General features: G+C 34.3%; 1 protein-coding gene across 1 annotated transcript in view; it reads left to right on the forward strand.

Annotated features, from left to right (window-relative positions):
- Nucleotides 1–3,897: 3,897 nt before the first annotated feature.
- DMD (dystrophin) overlaps nucleotides 3,898–17,405 on the forward strand; it is a 2,329,373-nt gene continuing 2,315,865 nt past the window's right edge. The window contains exon 1 of the mRNA XM_072616876.1: nucleotides 3,898–4,043. Coding sequence (XP_072472977.1) covers nucleotides 4,037–4,043 — 7 coding nt within the window. The 5' untranslated portion in view covers nucleotides 3,898–4,036. The remainder of the gene's footprint in view (nucleotides 4,044–17,405) is intronic.

Here is a 17,405-nt window from a genome sequence, read left to right on the forward strand (position 1 = left end):
CTTGTTGTGGATCGTTGTATTCATCAGAGTAGATGTCTTTCACAGTTGTTTATTGTTACAATGTAGCTGTTCTTGTGGTTCTGCTCACTTTACTTTGTATCAACTTGAGTAAGTCTTTCCTGGTTTTTCTGAAACCATCCATTTCATCATTTCTTACAGCACAACAGTATTCCATCACAAGGGGGCAGCTAGGTGGTGCAGTGGATAGAGCACCAGTGCAGGAGTCAGGAGGACCTGAGTTCAAATGTCACCTCAGACACGACACTCATTAGTTATGTGACTTTGGGCAAGTCGCTTCACCCCAACTGCCTCATCCTGGGTCATCTCCAGTCATCCTGATGAATATCTGGTCACTGGATTCAGATAGCTCTGAAAGAGAAGTGAGGCTGGTGATCTGCACAGCCCTCCCTCCCTCAAAACAAAGTCAAATGCAAATTATTTCATTATTTCTCTGATGGCATGGTCTTCTTCGGCAATGAAGGACAAACATACACACATGTACGCACAACAACAATTCCATCACAATCAGATACCACAATTCATTCAGTCATCATCCAGTTGAAGGATATCTGAATTTCTAATGCTTTGCTACCACAAAAAGAGCTTCTACAAGTATTTTTTGTACATTTGGGTCCTTTGTCTTTTCCTGTGATCTTTTTGGGATACAGACCTAGAGAGATATGAATCAAAGATTATGCCCAGTATTATAACACTTTGGACTTAGTTCCAAACTGTTCTCCAAAATGGTTGATCTAATTCACAGTTCCACCAGCAGTGCATTGGTGTCTCAATTTTTTTCCACATTCCCTCCAGCGTTCGTCATTTTTCTTTTCTGTCATGTTGGCCAATCTTATGGGCACAAAGTGGTATCTCAGAGTTGGTTTAATTTGCATTTTGCTAATTGTCACACACCTTTGGGGAGGTTTTGTTCCAATTGTTTTTTACTATACCACATTAAGAAATATCCCTTTCTAAAGTAGAATTAAGTCTGGCAGATTAATTGAATATAACAGTTAATTAACAGGAGGATGCAAACTTGTGAGGGTTTATGAGCTATTGTGATAGAAAACCATTTCTCACCCCAGTCATCAAGGTTAAAACAAGAAACCCAAGGAAAAAAATTCACATTTCCCCTTGGGAACCCAACTTTCCAAAAGAAATAAAAGTTTAAGAGAATATGCTTTGATGGGAAAGATCTTTCTACATCTTTCATGCAGAAGAACCAAAAAGGAAAAGTTTGCTAAGAAATCAGCAGTAATATATGGTTTGCCTGTGTTTAGAGGGGAAAAAATAACATTTTAAAAATGTGTAGTTCTCCTTTGATTAGTGGATTAGATACATGTGACCCAAATTTGCATAAAATTAGCTTTCTTTTAAAAGATCCTACATTTACACAAAGTTATATTTTTAAATCAGAGATATGTTCTTGTAGAAAAACTTTTTCCCAGTTGTGATAAAATTATATTTAAGAATATTGAGAATATTTTCACTTCACATATGGACACCCAAATAATAACAGTAATACTCAAAGTAGATGAAAATAAAGAGCCTCAGAATCATTGAAATTATAGATGTCTAAGTCACATTATTCTCATTATAGCAACAGTAATACCTAATGCTTCTACAATCTGGATAATTATTCACAAATCTTGTAATGCTTTACTGTTACTACCTGAAATTCAAGGTAATATTTACTCCATCACTTAACTGTGACTCTTTAAAGTCATCTTCCCCTAATAGTACTTGTTATAGTTTGAAATTATATTATTAGGTGGATGATTAGAAGTCAAACTTCAACTTTGTAAATCCTTTTAGCAAAGTAGCCTGATCCCAGTATCTGCTGAGACATAGAATTATAGGTCAATGAGAAAAAGCATCATGGGCCATTTAGTGGAGTTGCAACATAGTGACTATGAAGATCATTATGTGCCATTGATAATCTATAAATATAGAATGCTTTCTTAAAATTATATTTAGTACCGTTAATTATTCTATAAGTTGCAATTTTGTTAATTCAGTTCTCTTATACTTTGACCTACAGAGCATAATTAGGGTATATATTGACTCTGCTTTTTTAATAGATCCATTTCAAATTTTAATTCATTGAAAAGTATTTAAAATATGTCAGTATTCCATATTCATCATATATCATGCGATGCGTACATATGTAGTTAAATCAAACTACTATTTTCTTAAGTAAAAATAGTTTAATAATAAAATGTCTTTCAAATATGTGATGCAGATTTATATGATGTTCATAAAAGAACAGCCTTTGTGCATCTTAAAATGGACTCAGGATATCTATTTTGATTTATTTCAAGAGTTTTTACATGACATAAACAACAACTAGAAAGGCACTGACAGTCTGTATTTCTGGATAAAGAAATTTATAGATGTCTACTTTCAAGGTACATAAAATTATTTGCCTTTGGGGATGAAGGCAAAAGTACAGTAAAACAAAGGTACAGAAAGAGATACACAAAGAAAAAATCCTGTCCTGCTCAAACAAAAATTATTCTAGTGAGGAAGACATTGGGACATTCCCTTTTCTATGTGTTGAATTATGAACATGCTAATGTCTATGTATATTGTATCCCTTGTTAGACTGGATAATTTTGGCTTTTAAAGTAAGAAATATCTTACATTTTATACTCAATCTTGATAACTTCTCAGCATAAATGAATCACAAAATTGGAATTATAAATACCTTCAAAGGCTAAAGAGTTCAACTAATGGCTAAACAATATTTAATTCAACATTTCTGAAAGATTGTCAGCACACAGCCATTCCTTGAAGATCTACAAGAAGGGAAATTCCTTTTAAATGAAGATTTCCAACAAGTCCCCTCCCCTTCTTGTAATGAAGATGAAATCTGTCTCCCTGAAGCTTCTGCCCATGAAGGTCCTTCCCACTGGGGAGTGGAGTGACCTCAAGGCTGGTTCTAATAGATTCCAGACAGTATTTGAAAAAAAGTTAATTAGAAGTACATGGTTCACTCTATATGGTAAAAATATTAATTTTGAGTTTGAAATCATTGATGCTTAAAGTTTACTCTAAGGGGAGCAATACTGCACTAGAAGCTAAGAGACCAGAACTGTAGTGCTACCTCTGCCACTAATTAGGCTGTGTGACCTTGAGGAAGTTATTTAACCTTTGTAGCCCTTCAGTTTCTTCACCTGCAAAATGAAGAGATTAGAGTAAGTCTCTCCTACCTCCATAAATCTATATATTTCTTTTTCTTTTCATCATTTGAGGAAAACACAAGTAGAAGCCTTAAAGTTATTTGATTATAAAAATATTATTTACTTGTCCTGGAAAATATGCAAAAACTTTTTTTCTCTCCAAGAAGAGGACCAAATTTATTAGCACAAATGTCATTTGTGAACCAGCATACTTAAATATTTTTCATGAAGTAGAGTTGAAGGGGACTGAACACACCAGAATCATTATTTTTGAAGTACAATCATAAGAGAGTTTTTCAATGAATGTATAGCGTAATTCAGGACGAAGAACCCACGTTGACTTAAGCATATCTAATCCAAGAGTGTACCAAAAGAACTGTGCTATCCATGTAATTAAAGATCACAATGCAAAACCATTGCATCAGTGTGGAGGACAGAGTGAACACAGAGAACTGAAAGAGATTTGCAGATACTCTGCTTTTGAGGCAGGAAGAATGTTCGTTCATTAAACGCAGGCAGGATGCTTGCTGTGGTTCGTGTGTTTGCACTGAGATGTAGGTTCTGTTAGACTGACGTATCAGATAGTCGGAGTGGTTACCACACTGACGATGTAGCAGCTGCATAATAAATGACTGAGAGAATCATGTTAGGCATGCCCACCTAACCTAACTTGAATCATGCGAAAGGGGAGCTGCTGGAATTCAAATAGACTTTCTGGTCCCCAGCAGTCGGCAGTAATAGAATGCTTTCAGGAAGATGACAGAATCAGGGAAAAGATGCTGTTTTGTACTATCTTGATTTGTTACAGCAGCCAACTTATTGGCATGATGGAGTGACAGGAAAAGCAGCTGGCAATGGAAGGTAGGATTATTAAAGCTATTACATCATTATGAATACAATTAGGAACTGACCATGACAAAGCATCTGTTAGAACAAGCAGCTGTTGTTGGTTAAGGGTTTGCGGCTGAGGTCCCCAAACTCTGAAAACAATGTTCCTTTCAGAGAATAGAATTCTGAATTGCATTCTGTTGCGTTAGATTCTTTTTTTTTTGGGGGGGGGGGTAATGCTTTGCCTCCCATCTTTGGGAAGCACTTCTATGATAGAAATTATTGGTAGGAGATTTTGGAATAAAGTCTCTTCTCAGAGTCTGGGTAGCTATAGTTATATGGTAATAGAAGAAAAACAAAATCCTCAATGATTCTACCACTAGCCAGACTCATACAGCGTAGTTGCATGAGGGTGATTGATATGTTGGCATATTCAGACAGTGAGAGAAATGAAGATGCATGTATGGAATGTTGACATATAATGAAAAACATTAGAGTGGGTTTCTGTTTTAGAAAAGAGTTTGGCTGCCAGTCTACTCATCAGTTTTTAGCTCTTGACATTTTTTTCAGTTGCTCTGTATTATATGAAGAAAATATATCAGAATCTCCTGCAGGATTTTTCAACAACTCCAGCATCTGTTTCAGCTATTGAACTGAATTTATGTTTTGCCAAGTTGATATCTACCCAGCTTGTCTATCGTTTTTCACTTGATCACTGCTCTTAATTTCCCCTGTATCAGCTTTTATTCAGATAGGGCTTTGAAAGCTATCAATGAGGAATGACAGAAACTGCTCAATTATTTTTTTTAATTGCAGTCTCTTTCTGTTAGGGGTGAGTTTGTATTTCCTTATATTGTTTCCTGAATTTCTTTTGTTGGATTATATTTTGCCTTGTAATATTTTTACTTCCTACGAAACCTCTATATTGAACTTAAAAATACTTTAAGATAAACAATTCATAAGCAGGAATTTTAACTGACTAGAAAAAAAGTTGGGGTTGGGGTACATTACAAGCTTCTGTGTTGAACAGGAACCTTGCTTTCTTGTACCATTCATATTAATTGCCATGATAATCAGCCAGTAAGTCTATATTGTTCTGGATATATTGATTTTTTTTCATCACCACTAGGGTGAAAAAAGAATCCTGAAGCAATTTTTAACAGATGATTGTTTAAAACAGTTGTCAGATAATATTAGTATTGATTGTCCTAAGAAGAAAAAAGTCTCTTAAGAAACTAGCTGCCAAATCTAAAATCTCCTAGAACTCTCTCCTACCCCCTTCTAAATATTCTGTGTAAGTACCAGCAAAGTTAATAGCTTTTCAGCTAGTCATAATAATTTGATTTTTAATATAGGCTGTTATTCACAGATGCTATCTATTCTTTATAAAATGTTAATGTCTCTATCATTTTGCCAAATAACACTTCAATCTGTTATATAACTTGTCCCCCCTGAATGTTAGTCCATGTTTTTCAATTACGTATTCCTCTTAAGAATGAATTAAAATGCCATGTGTTTATTAGTACTCTGAATAAAAGCTGAGGGATGATTAAATCATTTACATTTTCTCAAATTATCAACAACTTAATCTATTTATGAATTGCAAAGGACTTAGATGAACACTTTTAACCTTGAAATATCCGTGACTCTGACCACATAATAAATACTCCATCCATACAGGGGAAGAAACACTAAAGCAACCCATGCAGATCTGAGATGTTAATAACAAGCAAGTTGCCCATGATGTCAAATAAGGATGAGTTAATCAGTTATATTACATGCGATGCTCTAATCTGACCTCTTTTGAGGTTTTTGGAATAACGTGTTACAGTGTTTGGTTAATGTCAGGGAAGGCAGAAGAATGACAGGCAATAGTTCTACTCACCTGTGGTGGAATTATTACAAAATTTGTTGGTAACAACTTTTATCAATAAGATATTTCTGAGAAGGTGGATTTGACTTCAGTTCATTCATTTTGCAATTACCAAATTGAGGATTAACCCTTGTCAACACAGTAAGTGACATCTCACATCACTGGTAAAAACTCTTCTTTAAACATTTATTAGTTGCTATAAGAATTCAATCTCTTCCTTGTCCGGATAGTTCTTCATTCTACATAATATCTTGCTTCAGTTATTTACCATTATTACTTTAAAGGAATATGTTTCAATTGAGATGTCATACTTTAAAATAACCCTTAAATCCAGTCACCTAAAAACATTATTTTTATGACTTGGTTCTTTTGAGACTTAAAAGTGACTGTGCACTTCATCTTATTAATGAATGAAGAGGACACTAGGTGGAGCTAACAGTTGATTTTTCAGAGAGCTCTAAAAAGCTTAGAATAACACACCTGGAAAGCAGTATCACTTTTATTATAAGCCATATTATTATAATGAAAAGTATAAGCCAATCTTGGTGGGCTTAGTGAAACTTTCATATTCAAAATGGCTGACTTGTGTGGTCCCTTGTCTTTCAACTTCCTATCCCTGCTTCTGAGAAAGAATTCAGGATCAGATGAGGAATTTATATGGTTGGGAAGGTAGTATAACATATGAAGAGGGAAAAAAAGAGAAGAGAAAAGAGGTAAACTATCAAGTTTGAGGATGTATTTTCCAATCAGGATTATTGCCCAGATATCTATAGATACAGTTGCAAAGTGATGCAAAAGCCAAATAGGCTTTGCTACCCTTTTAATTCTATAAAACTAAGTATTCTATTTTAATGTCCTTATTTTCTCAGTAGAACAAAAATAAATTTATTGAAAAGAGTCTATGAAGTTGCACTTAATAAAATATGCAATGCAAGTTTTTTTCTCCATTTTTATCATTGTTCTTATTAAAAATGATCTGCCACTACTAAATTCACATAAGCACCATGTGAAGACTCCATATATAAATGCATGATGTCATAAATAGGGTTGCCTTTAAAGTATTCTCTTTTATAGATAACAATAATGATCTTGAACTAAGGCATGGGTTTTGATGGTTTCTCCATGCACTGGTCAATAGAGGTGGCAATTCCATTCACTTTATGACTACAGACATACATTAACAATGGGCCAACCTGAGGATCTAGGTACAGTCTGTCCCAAGCAAATAATAATAATAATAATAGTTCACATTTTAAAGCTTGTAAAGCACTTTCCCTCATTTTAATCTTGCAAATTAAATAGTTCTAGTATTGTTGCAATTTTATAGATAAGCAAACTGAGATTGAGAGAGGTAAATAGTTTTGCCCAAGGTGACACAATTAAAGTCCTGAGCTTGGATTTGAACTCAGATTTCTTCCTACTTGGAGTCTGATGTTCATTTCACACCACACTGACTGAGTTTAGAGCACAGAGAAATCAAGAGGAATAGAAGTGATGACTTCTGCCCTGTTAGAATCACATTTCAGTACTAAACTGCTGAACAGAGATAATGGATCCTGAGAATATGTTCACTGCCAGGTCCCTGCCTGATGTTATATTTTGCAGAGACAATAATGATTTTTAGTGAAAAAGTTAGAGCTTGATGCATATACTTATGAATGGAAACAATCCCTTCTACAGGGCAAGCATTGGATCAATATTAACTTCTTGGTAATAATTTAAGCACTTTGGGGCAATATGAAAAATTCAAGGAAACCCAACAAAAATGATTATCTGAGTATTTTTATTCTTTGACATTCCCCTTTCTTTTTATGTACCCTTTGAGTGTTCTAGCCTTGTTTTCTTTAAATTTTCTTTCTAAATAACATACTCACTGAAGGCAGGGATTATATTTTATTATGTTTTTTTATGGGAAACATGATTCTCCTGCCATTGATAATTTGGGTTCTGAAGGTTAACACAGATTTTATTTAGAGAATATAGGTTATGTTTAATGACCCAGATTCAGATATTGAACTATTGTGGGTCTTGACCTAGTTAAAATCAGTGGAAGTCTCTGAAATATAGGACAGTCCCATATACTATACTCAAAATTTGGTTATCATGATCAGTTGGGTGGTAAGAAGACTGGAAAGGATGGTTAAAAGTTACTATTTAGTGTTGACAGTGGCTATTAGCAAAAACTTTCTCTTAATAAAATCAATCCTTGTCCTTTGTTTTGATTCATTTAAGTCGACATGTATGTAGAGATTATTATACCTATACACATTTTCCCTTCTACTCTCTCTTTATTAGGTTTTTTGGTGGCTAAAAATGAAAATATATTACTCTACTTCTCCTCCATCAACAAGTCTTAATTATTCCCCTAGGATTTTTGGTTTGTTCTTGGCAGATAGGTGGTAGTAAAATTGAGGGTCATAACTATTTTTAAGAAAGATTATTTTTATTTTTATTATTTATTATAAAATAAATAATTATTATTTTTAATGGAACATTTCCAGAGCATATATACAGTCTTTTCCTACACAATGGGATTTCATTAGGAATCAGGAAAATTGAAAATACTAAAAGCACTGCAGGCTAATAGTCTCCACAATTTCTCTGCATGAAAATGACAAGCAGCCATCTCAGATCTCTCCTGTGTTTATTGGGAAGTTACTACTTTCCTCAGATGTGGCTTTGATTCCTTCCACCTCCCAACTCTCACTATTCTGTTTGAGTTTGTTGTGCTATGATGAGATACTGCTGTTTAAGGTCAAGGATTCAGAGAATATTAGATTTAGGTTAAATAGCAGCTGAGGTCTTGCACACAGTTGGAGAAGCTCAGGACTCAGACAGACACTAAAGGGGCCCCAAATGACCAAGATGGACCTCAGTATTCTTCCCTCATATTTTCCATCACAATTGGGAGATCCTACTAACTAGATAAAGAATCATTTCTGATTTATAAGAATTTTATATCACTTATTTATATACAATAATCACTGTGGCTAAACCCTATGGTTTCCTGGAATTCTTCTCTTGCTAAAAATCAGTTCTTTAGTTGGTGGAACCTTATCTTTTCTGAGGGTCCTCTCTGGACAGAGAAACTGCAAAGGAAAAGGAAAAGATCAGAGCAATGAACAATCGCTCCTAATTCTTTTTTTAAACCTCAAAAGGTACAAATACTCCTCAACTCATGCCTACATTGCAAAAAAAAGATTTTTATATATGCTACAATTGAAAAAGGCAAAATGAGCATATTTCTCAAATATTTGCTTGCTTCAAAGTTGTAGGTGTTATACTGATTCTTCCTAAAAGATAAATACAGACTCTAGAAGAACTAGGGCATGGAAGTCAGCTACGAATAGGCATATAAATGGTACACATTAAACTTAAAAGTTTAGTGATGACAAGTTTCTCTGCAGGGAGAGAGAGGGTAAAAACATTTCTTTTCAAACAGTGTAGAAAATCATAAATACTAGTTTTAAAGGACCCTAAATTTATCAGCATAAAGCATTAAATTAAATTGCCTCTCTTTCCTGTAATCACGCAACCAAAGTTACCCAGTGTTGGTTTGTTTTCTGTTTTGTTTTGTTTCTCATGGGAGGGACATCCTTTCTGCTCACCAGTTGCCCTGGAAATAGCAGTAAGACCTATTGGATTCTTACTTCATTTTTATGAGGATGCTACTGAGCAGCTCTCTTGTGCTGACTGTCTCTATGGTAACAGATACAAGACTGAAGGGTCTGAAGGAAATTCTTCCTATTGGCTCAGAAATAAGAAGAGAACAGGGAGGCTCACTGAGGAAGAACAACAACAACAAAAAAACTAAACGGAGGCAGAAAAGGCAACTGAGAAGATAACTATCCATGAGGAAGTCTTTTCTTTTTGTAGAAATAATTTTCATTCCATTTTAATCCATCTTAGACTGAAATGAAATCCAACACATACAACTGGAAGAAAATGAGTTCTGTTGTCAACCAGGCATCCCATTTTATATAATTTTAGCCACAAAGAGGTTTTTCCTTAGTTGTTTTGCTTTTTGTAACTACAGAAAATTGCTCTTGCTTCGAATTCATAGCAGCACCTTTGTATCCTGGCAAATTTAGTTCTTGCTATCCCTATCACAGATCTTGATCTTTTAAAGGATTTTCTTTTTTCTGAATCCAAAGAAGGAATAGTGAATTCTTGGTGGCATTCAATAGATGCACTGAATTTCCAGGTTAGTACAATAATACGCCGATTTTTATAAGACATTCTATTTGTGTGTATTCCCACCAAAGAATCTGAATTAGAAGTAAGAAAAGCAGTTCAGTGTGCTTGTGATATCCAGAATTTCTACAGATGTTAGCACAAGTTTCAGGGTTTATATTATCTTTCATTATAAAATTTATTACTTATGTTGTTAGTGTTTTATTCTTCCCCTTTATGTTTCTCACAGATATAAAATTCCTTCCAAGTGTGATCATATTTAGTTGTTATTGGTTACAGTCTCTTTACTTTGTTTTGTCTAATATTTAGAAATTTTTAAAAAATCAATATCTGTGTAGAGAAGGGGTAGACAAATCATCTTTTTGTATTAAAATATTCAAAGCTTGTCCATAACATTTTACATGAGGAATGAATACTTTCAAAACATTGACTTCCCAAAGCGTAATTATTCAATTTTCTCTGTGCAGCTGTAAATTTAGAGAAAATATAACATTCATATGGCAAAAAAGGTAGATTTCTTTTTTTAAGTTGCATAGGCACTCATGTTTTCAGTCTTATTCTTTCTGGGTCTCATGTTAGTCAAAGAATAACAAGTCAGTTCAAAGAGAGAACTTCAGTCTGTCTGGGTTTGAAATATCTTGAGCATTTCTCAGTTATGTATTCAAAAGTAGAAAGAAGAGATGGAAAAGGAATGAATTAAGAGTTTTTTTCCAATACTTTTACACGTCTTAGTTTTCATCAAAACTTAGTAGCTATGCTCTAGATATGTGAGAAAAGTTTTTTCTCCTTTAAAATTACATCAGGACAGATTTAGTCACAGACACACTTAAGAACTAAGGGCATACTTAATGGTTAAATCCTAGGGCATCCTCTTCCCACCCCCATGCCCATAGATCTAATTCTAGTTAGAGAGTTATTATTAAAAAGTTATCTTATATGGAATTGATCTGATCAAATTAGAAGCTTGGTTTTATTAACATATCAAAACAATACATGTTTTGTAACATCATAAAAATTTGAAAATGATTGAGGGAATGTGAACGACTCAAGGTATGTGTGCGTATATATGTATGCATGTATATGTGTGTATATACATATGTGTGTATATGTGTGTATATATATACACATATGCATACATACACATGTATGTCCTATCACTATTGCTGGAGAGTGTCATTAGAGCCTAAATGAAGCCCATCATTAGTGAGTTATTTCAGTTTTTAAAAAGTACATACTTTTAAAAGAATGCAATTAAACATGCTTCTACAGCTACTTATGTACAGCGTTGGAAAGATTATTACAATTGCATTCCACTTTCTCCAGGAGGGCATTCAGTGCAGATATAAGGTGTATGGAAAATATAACAGTATTATTCTAGGACGAATTAACTCCATTGCTACTTCAGGCAGCATGACAGTGTTTGTCAGCTCACAGTTTGCTCAGTGTATCCAAACAGAAAGTCTTTCTGAACAACTCTATATAATGATGTTGTCATCTGGTTGAAAGAATTTGTTTAAAAAAATTAAAACGTTGTTACCAGGATCAGAATTCAGAACCCAGAATAGGACCCAGGGCCTAACATTTTGGCCAAGGAATTCTGGAAACATGAGGTATTTCAAAGTGCTTTAGAGGACCTAGGAAGCAGTATAGCAACTATAGCTTTATGAAAAAATTTGCTTTTTTAAAAGTATCATTACAATCATTTTAAAACCAATTTAATTTTAATGAAAAGGTATCAACTCCCATATAAATAACAATAATGAAGATGTGGACAACATTGCAATATATTGGCTAGAGAATAAGTGCTGGAGATAGGGACACACCAAACCTTGGTTCAAGTTGTATATCTGATACATACTGGGCTGTCTGGCAAGATTCTAGCCAGTTACTTAACCTAGTCACTTACTCACTTACGCTCATGTTGTTAGACTATAAATTATTGAGAATTGCTAATCTAGATTGTAAGTGGAGTTTCCCCAGTAGGAGTTCCCTCACTGATGGAATTCAGAGATCTATCTTCTCCCAAAGTGAATACTTAGCTTTTGGCATTTATTTTATTCAATTTGTTTCATGACTTTTTAAAAGGAACATGTAGACAGTGATGAGACAGTATGCTGGATTAGCACGAACACACTGGAAGGGGGTGAAAGAGGCCACATATTTGTTCTACTACTGTCTGTTCTACTAACCAGTCCTTTGAGCTTGTCCAAGTCATTGCACAGCATTTAGACCTCATATTTTTATCTGTAAAGTAGAACAGTTGATTTGCATGATCTTTAATATTCTACATCCTGTAATTATTATTTTTGTTCATTTTTATTTATCTAGAAAAAAATCAAATACATATTTACTTTTTTCAAAGTTTTTTTTTTTTAATTAACAACCAGAAAGCTTGTTTTAAAGGTTTAAGTCATCTTATTAACTTACAGAATTGATATTCAGACCTTCTGTTAGCATAAGTCTCCAGTATCTTCTTCTGTTATTCTCTTTTGTTCTTAGTTTCTTTATTATGGGAAAGGTGGAGTGGAAGGATGCTGCTTACTAAGCATGAGTTATAGCCATCAGCTGTCTGTGGGTGATAGATTGTGAATGACTCCAGGAAATTGTATTAGGAGTGTTGATAGAGCAAGAGAAGAGTGTTGGGAAAAGTGATCATGTTTTAAGAGGGTAAAAGACCAATTATTCTAGTCTTATGTTTTCTGAGAAAATATGGCCATAAAGAAAAAAAGAAAGTAGGATCTGTTTTTTAAACTTTAGAATAATCTTCATAAAAGAAAGAAATGGGGATTAAAAAAAAGCGAGTTTAGAGATTAAGTACTTCTCTTCTCCATGAGAAGAGACATGATGTGGATACCCTTTATCCTTTTAAGTGCAGATTTTCTTCATTCCCCAACTCATTCAAAACAAACTATAATCAAAACAGGGATGGTGTATAGATTTCTTGAAAACTGAGTAACTATTTCATTTCTCAGAATGCACACATCTTCCTTTCGTCTTTCTTCACCCTACACTTACTGTCATAATAACTTTATCTGACTATTTGCTGTTAGTTGGGAAGTGGCAAGTCTTTGGTAAACCCCGTGTGTGTGCACATATATGAAGTCTAATCTACTCAAATTTAGAACCATTTGGCTATTGGGAATTTGGGATGATTCTTTTATGATAGAAATTGCTAAGTCTATTATCAGGAGAGTGACTACCCCAGCATTATAATTAATTATGCTAATATTACTTTTCATGTAAACTAACAATCTAATGGAGGGACATTTGAGCATGATATAATTCTCAAAAGACAGTAAGGATTGCCTGCTTCTAATTTCTTTCTTTATTTTTAAAATTGTATTAGACTTAGAGTACAATTTTACATTTTCATTGAATTGGTGGCATATTTCCTACATGGAAAACTACATTATTCAATTTCTTTCCCATGTCTCATAGTGAGTTTAATTAGGGCTACTGTCTAGAAGCTCTGTTAATTTATAAACTATATTCTTTTGCAAATGGTATTTACTGCCAAAATGAATGAATTAAAATCCCATGAGGCACAGAGGATCTTCCCGCTTAATATAAAATAAAATAGATGTACATATAATTATTATGTATTTACCATATATGTGAATTCTGTCTCTTTTGGGAAAAATAATCCATCTTCTCTACAAGTAAAATAATTACATATATGTATATATACAGATACATATGCATTTGTGTATTCATACACGTATACAGATACATTGGTATTTATGTATACGTGTATGTCGATACACATATTCCCACACATAAGAAGAGAGTTAATTATTGAAATGTAAGGATTGCCTTTGGCCAAAAATTATTTTTGAAGATTTTAATAGTTTTTTTTTTCTTAGAGTCTCACAATTTAGTCACTTTAAAACAATTAGAGCTTTTAATGCTTTCAAATATGTAGCACTTTGTCTCACACCTCTCTTTACATGTAGTGGTATTTATGATACTTCTGTGCTCTTATGTTTTACTCTTTTAATGGAGGGCAAACTCCATTATAGAATCACAGGATTTGAGGGGTAGAAAGTAACACAGAAGTCATCCAATCCATTCCTATATATGAAAAGAATCCATAGCATCTTCTCGTCTCTGGGTGAAGATATCCACAGAAGGGCAACATCATCTATCAAAGTACCAGTTCTACTTTTGAACTAACTACTTCATTGATATGGAATTAATTAACGGGGCTGTGTGCAACTTGTATGTGTTCCTCCTGGTTGTGCCTTGTGTGGCCAAAAGAGCAAGCCTAATCCCTTTTCCGCTTGACACCCTAAACATACTGGAAGACAGATATCATGCCTTCCTACTCTCCCTTTGTCCAGCAAAACGTGCTCAGTTTCTTCGACTTATCATTATGTACCATGCTGCTCCCTCACTCTCCTGTTGCTCTCCTGTTAATATTCTTCAGTTTACCATTATGTCCATCTTAAACCATAGAACATGAAAGTAAACCTTGTACTGAAGATAAGGTTTGATGAGTGCAGAATACAGCACGTCTGTCACCTCCCTATTCCTGGAAGCTGCACTGAACTCAATATAACCCAGGATTTCATTATAATTTTTGGCTTCCACATCGCACTGCTGAGTCATATTGAACTTGCAGTCCCCTTACACCCACATAGCTTTTCCAGAACAACTTCTGTCTGTACCTCCCTTATCTAATTGTACAGTTAATTTTTCAGTTAAGCCAAATGCAAAACTTGACATCTCCCCTTGTTACCATTATTGCGAGCTTATTCAGCCTAAAAAATCTTAGCTTTTCATGATCTTGCATCCTGACTCTGTTTACCATTGTCTCCAGTTCTATCCTGGTTTTGTATCATCTGCAGCTTTGATGAGCATATCATCTGTGTCTTATAAAAATATTAGACCTCACAAAGCCAAGGACGTATCCTTAGATTGATTCCCAAGAGTCTTGCTGCTGAATCCAACAAGTTCCAGATTCATCCAATTGTAATTTCCTCTAACTCACATCTTTCCATCTTCACTGTAAGAACTGCATGAGGTCCTTCTGTAAAATCTTCAATAAAAACTTTAGTGAACATTAGCCACAGCACATGAGCCATCTGCTAGTTAGAAGGGTAGAGGGGAGAGGAGAAAACAAGTATTTCCATAGTGCCTACATTTTGCCAAGTGCTTTACAAATATCAACTCAGTAGGATAAGAGTTAGAGACTGATGAATGATGGCATAAGGAGATGGGAATCATTAATCCATGCATAAAGATTACTGTAGGTATTGTATTGACTCAGTTTTAAAAGGTAATGTTTATATACATGCATACATATACATATATGTATATAATTATTGTATTTTATTTATTTGGTTAATTATTTCCTAATTATATTTTAATATGATTCAGCAGAGTTTTCCAGCCTGGGGTTTGTATACCTGACATTTCTGACCTAGAGTACTGTGATTTTTGAATTGTTTTCCCAGCGTCAAACAGATAATATATGGTAGATGAAGGACTTGAGGACAAGTCTTCCTCTCTTCGAGGCCAGGTTTCTGTTTTGTTTTGTTTGTTTTTATCCACTAGCCCACATTGCTTCTAGGACAAGAAAGAAATCAGATTAGTTTGCATCACCTCTTCTTGATGACACTATACTTACTTTTTATAATCTCAACTATCTTATAAATGGGGGCACATGCAAATGATCTCTGTAACTGGTGGAGACTGAAGATGACAGAGAGTTTGAACTCAGAAGTTGAGAGTTCTGGTAAGCTAAAGTTAAACTCGTGTCCACACTAAGTCTAGCACTAATATCATGAGCTCCTGGGAGAACATCTCTAAAGAGGTGCAAACCAGCTCACATTAGGGAAAAAATGGAGCTGGTTAAAGCTTAAGTACTGATTCACATTGGGATCAACAGAGGGCAAGTAGGTGGTACAGTGGATAGAGTGACTGAGCCTAGAGTCAGGAAGACCTGAGTTCAAATGTGACCTCCAATAGTTACTTGCTATGTGACCCTAGGCACGTCTCTTAACTTGTTTGCCTCAATTTCTTCGTCAGTGTACAATAGACTCTAGTTCATAAGGTTGTTGTGAGGACCAGAGAAGATAGTCATTGAAAGGCACTTAGCACAGTGCATGGAACATAGTAAGTGTTATGTAAATATTAGCTATGATTGTTGAACTTTTGAAGGGCTACTGCCCCTCTTACCTGAGTGACAATCGCTAGCTAGCTACATAGAGCCATAGATATTGAAATAAACAAATAAATGCAGATTCATTTTCCATTTGTTTGAACATAATCTGTTCAAAAAGTTGCCCTGGATTTGAAATCAAACTCAGTGTTCCTTGCTTTGAAAATTTGAATGTTTGCACTCCAATCTCCCATGAACTTTCAATCGTCACCTATAGTGGTCCAACAATTGCATTTACCAGTTCTTTCAGGCACTGAGGATGCAGTCCATCTGGGCCAAGTAACTTTAATGCATTAAGAGGAGCTAGAAGCTTTTTTAACAATCTCTTTACCTTTATGTATTGTCTACTCCTTGTTAGTAGCTTTGTTGTCATTTTCCATGTAGAGGTCCTTTTCCTTTACAGAGGAAACAGAAATAAAATAAAAATAGAGTGGCTAATAATTTATACAACAAAAATAGCATTGTAAATAAGTACTTTGAAAGACCTAAGCACACGCATCAAAGCAATGACCAAACACTACTCCAGGGATCGGTCATGAAACATATCACTCATCCCTTCACTGTGATTTGATGGATTCAGGATGTAGAATAAGACATGCATTTTGAGATATGGCCAGTCTAGGGATTTGTTTGGCTTAACCATGCGTATTTCTAATAAGTGGTTTGTTTTTCAGTGGGTCAGGGGAGTTGGAAGGATACGGACAGAGTTGTTCAAAAAATGAAAAAAGAAAATAAAATCTAGAAGTACTTGAAACGTTATTTATTATGTGGAAAGCAGGAAAAGAAAGGCTAGAAGTAATTACAGAGAAGTAGGACAACTTTGGAAGTTTCAAGTTGAATTTATGATACAATTAAAAAGAAAAGCAAGATCTACATAATAGAGAGTCACAATTTTATATATGTATATATTTATATGCACGTATACATAAATATTATATTAATATATTATATATTAATCTTCTTTGTATATATAGAATTTAATTTTGTTGAAATTCGTAGTAAAAATTAAATTAAAAATGAACATTTTAGAAGCTCTGCCTTATCTATGTTGTCAGTTACATTCATTTCATCCACCCTAACCAAAAGTATATCCTTCTTTGATCGTCATTGTTTTCCCTCAATAGATCTTAAAAGTTCATTCTGAGCTTTAATGTTCCTGATGCTT

Source organism: Notamacropus eugenii, chromosome 5 (assembly GCF_028372415.1).
Source record: "Notamacropus eugenii isolate mMacEug1 chromosome 5, mMacEug1.pri_v2, whole genome shotgun sequence".
Classification (NCBI taxonomy): domain Eukaryota; kingdom Metazoa; phylum Chordata; class Mammalia; order Diprotodontia; family Macropodidae; genus Notamacropus; species Notamacropus eugenii.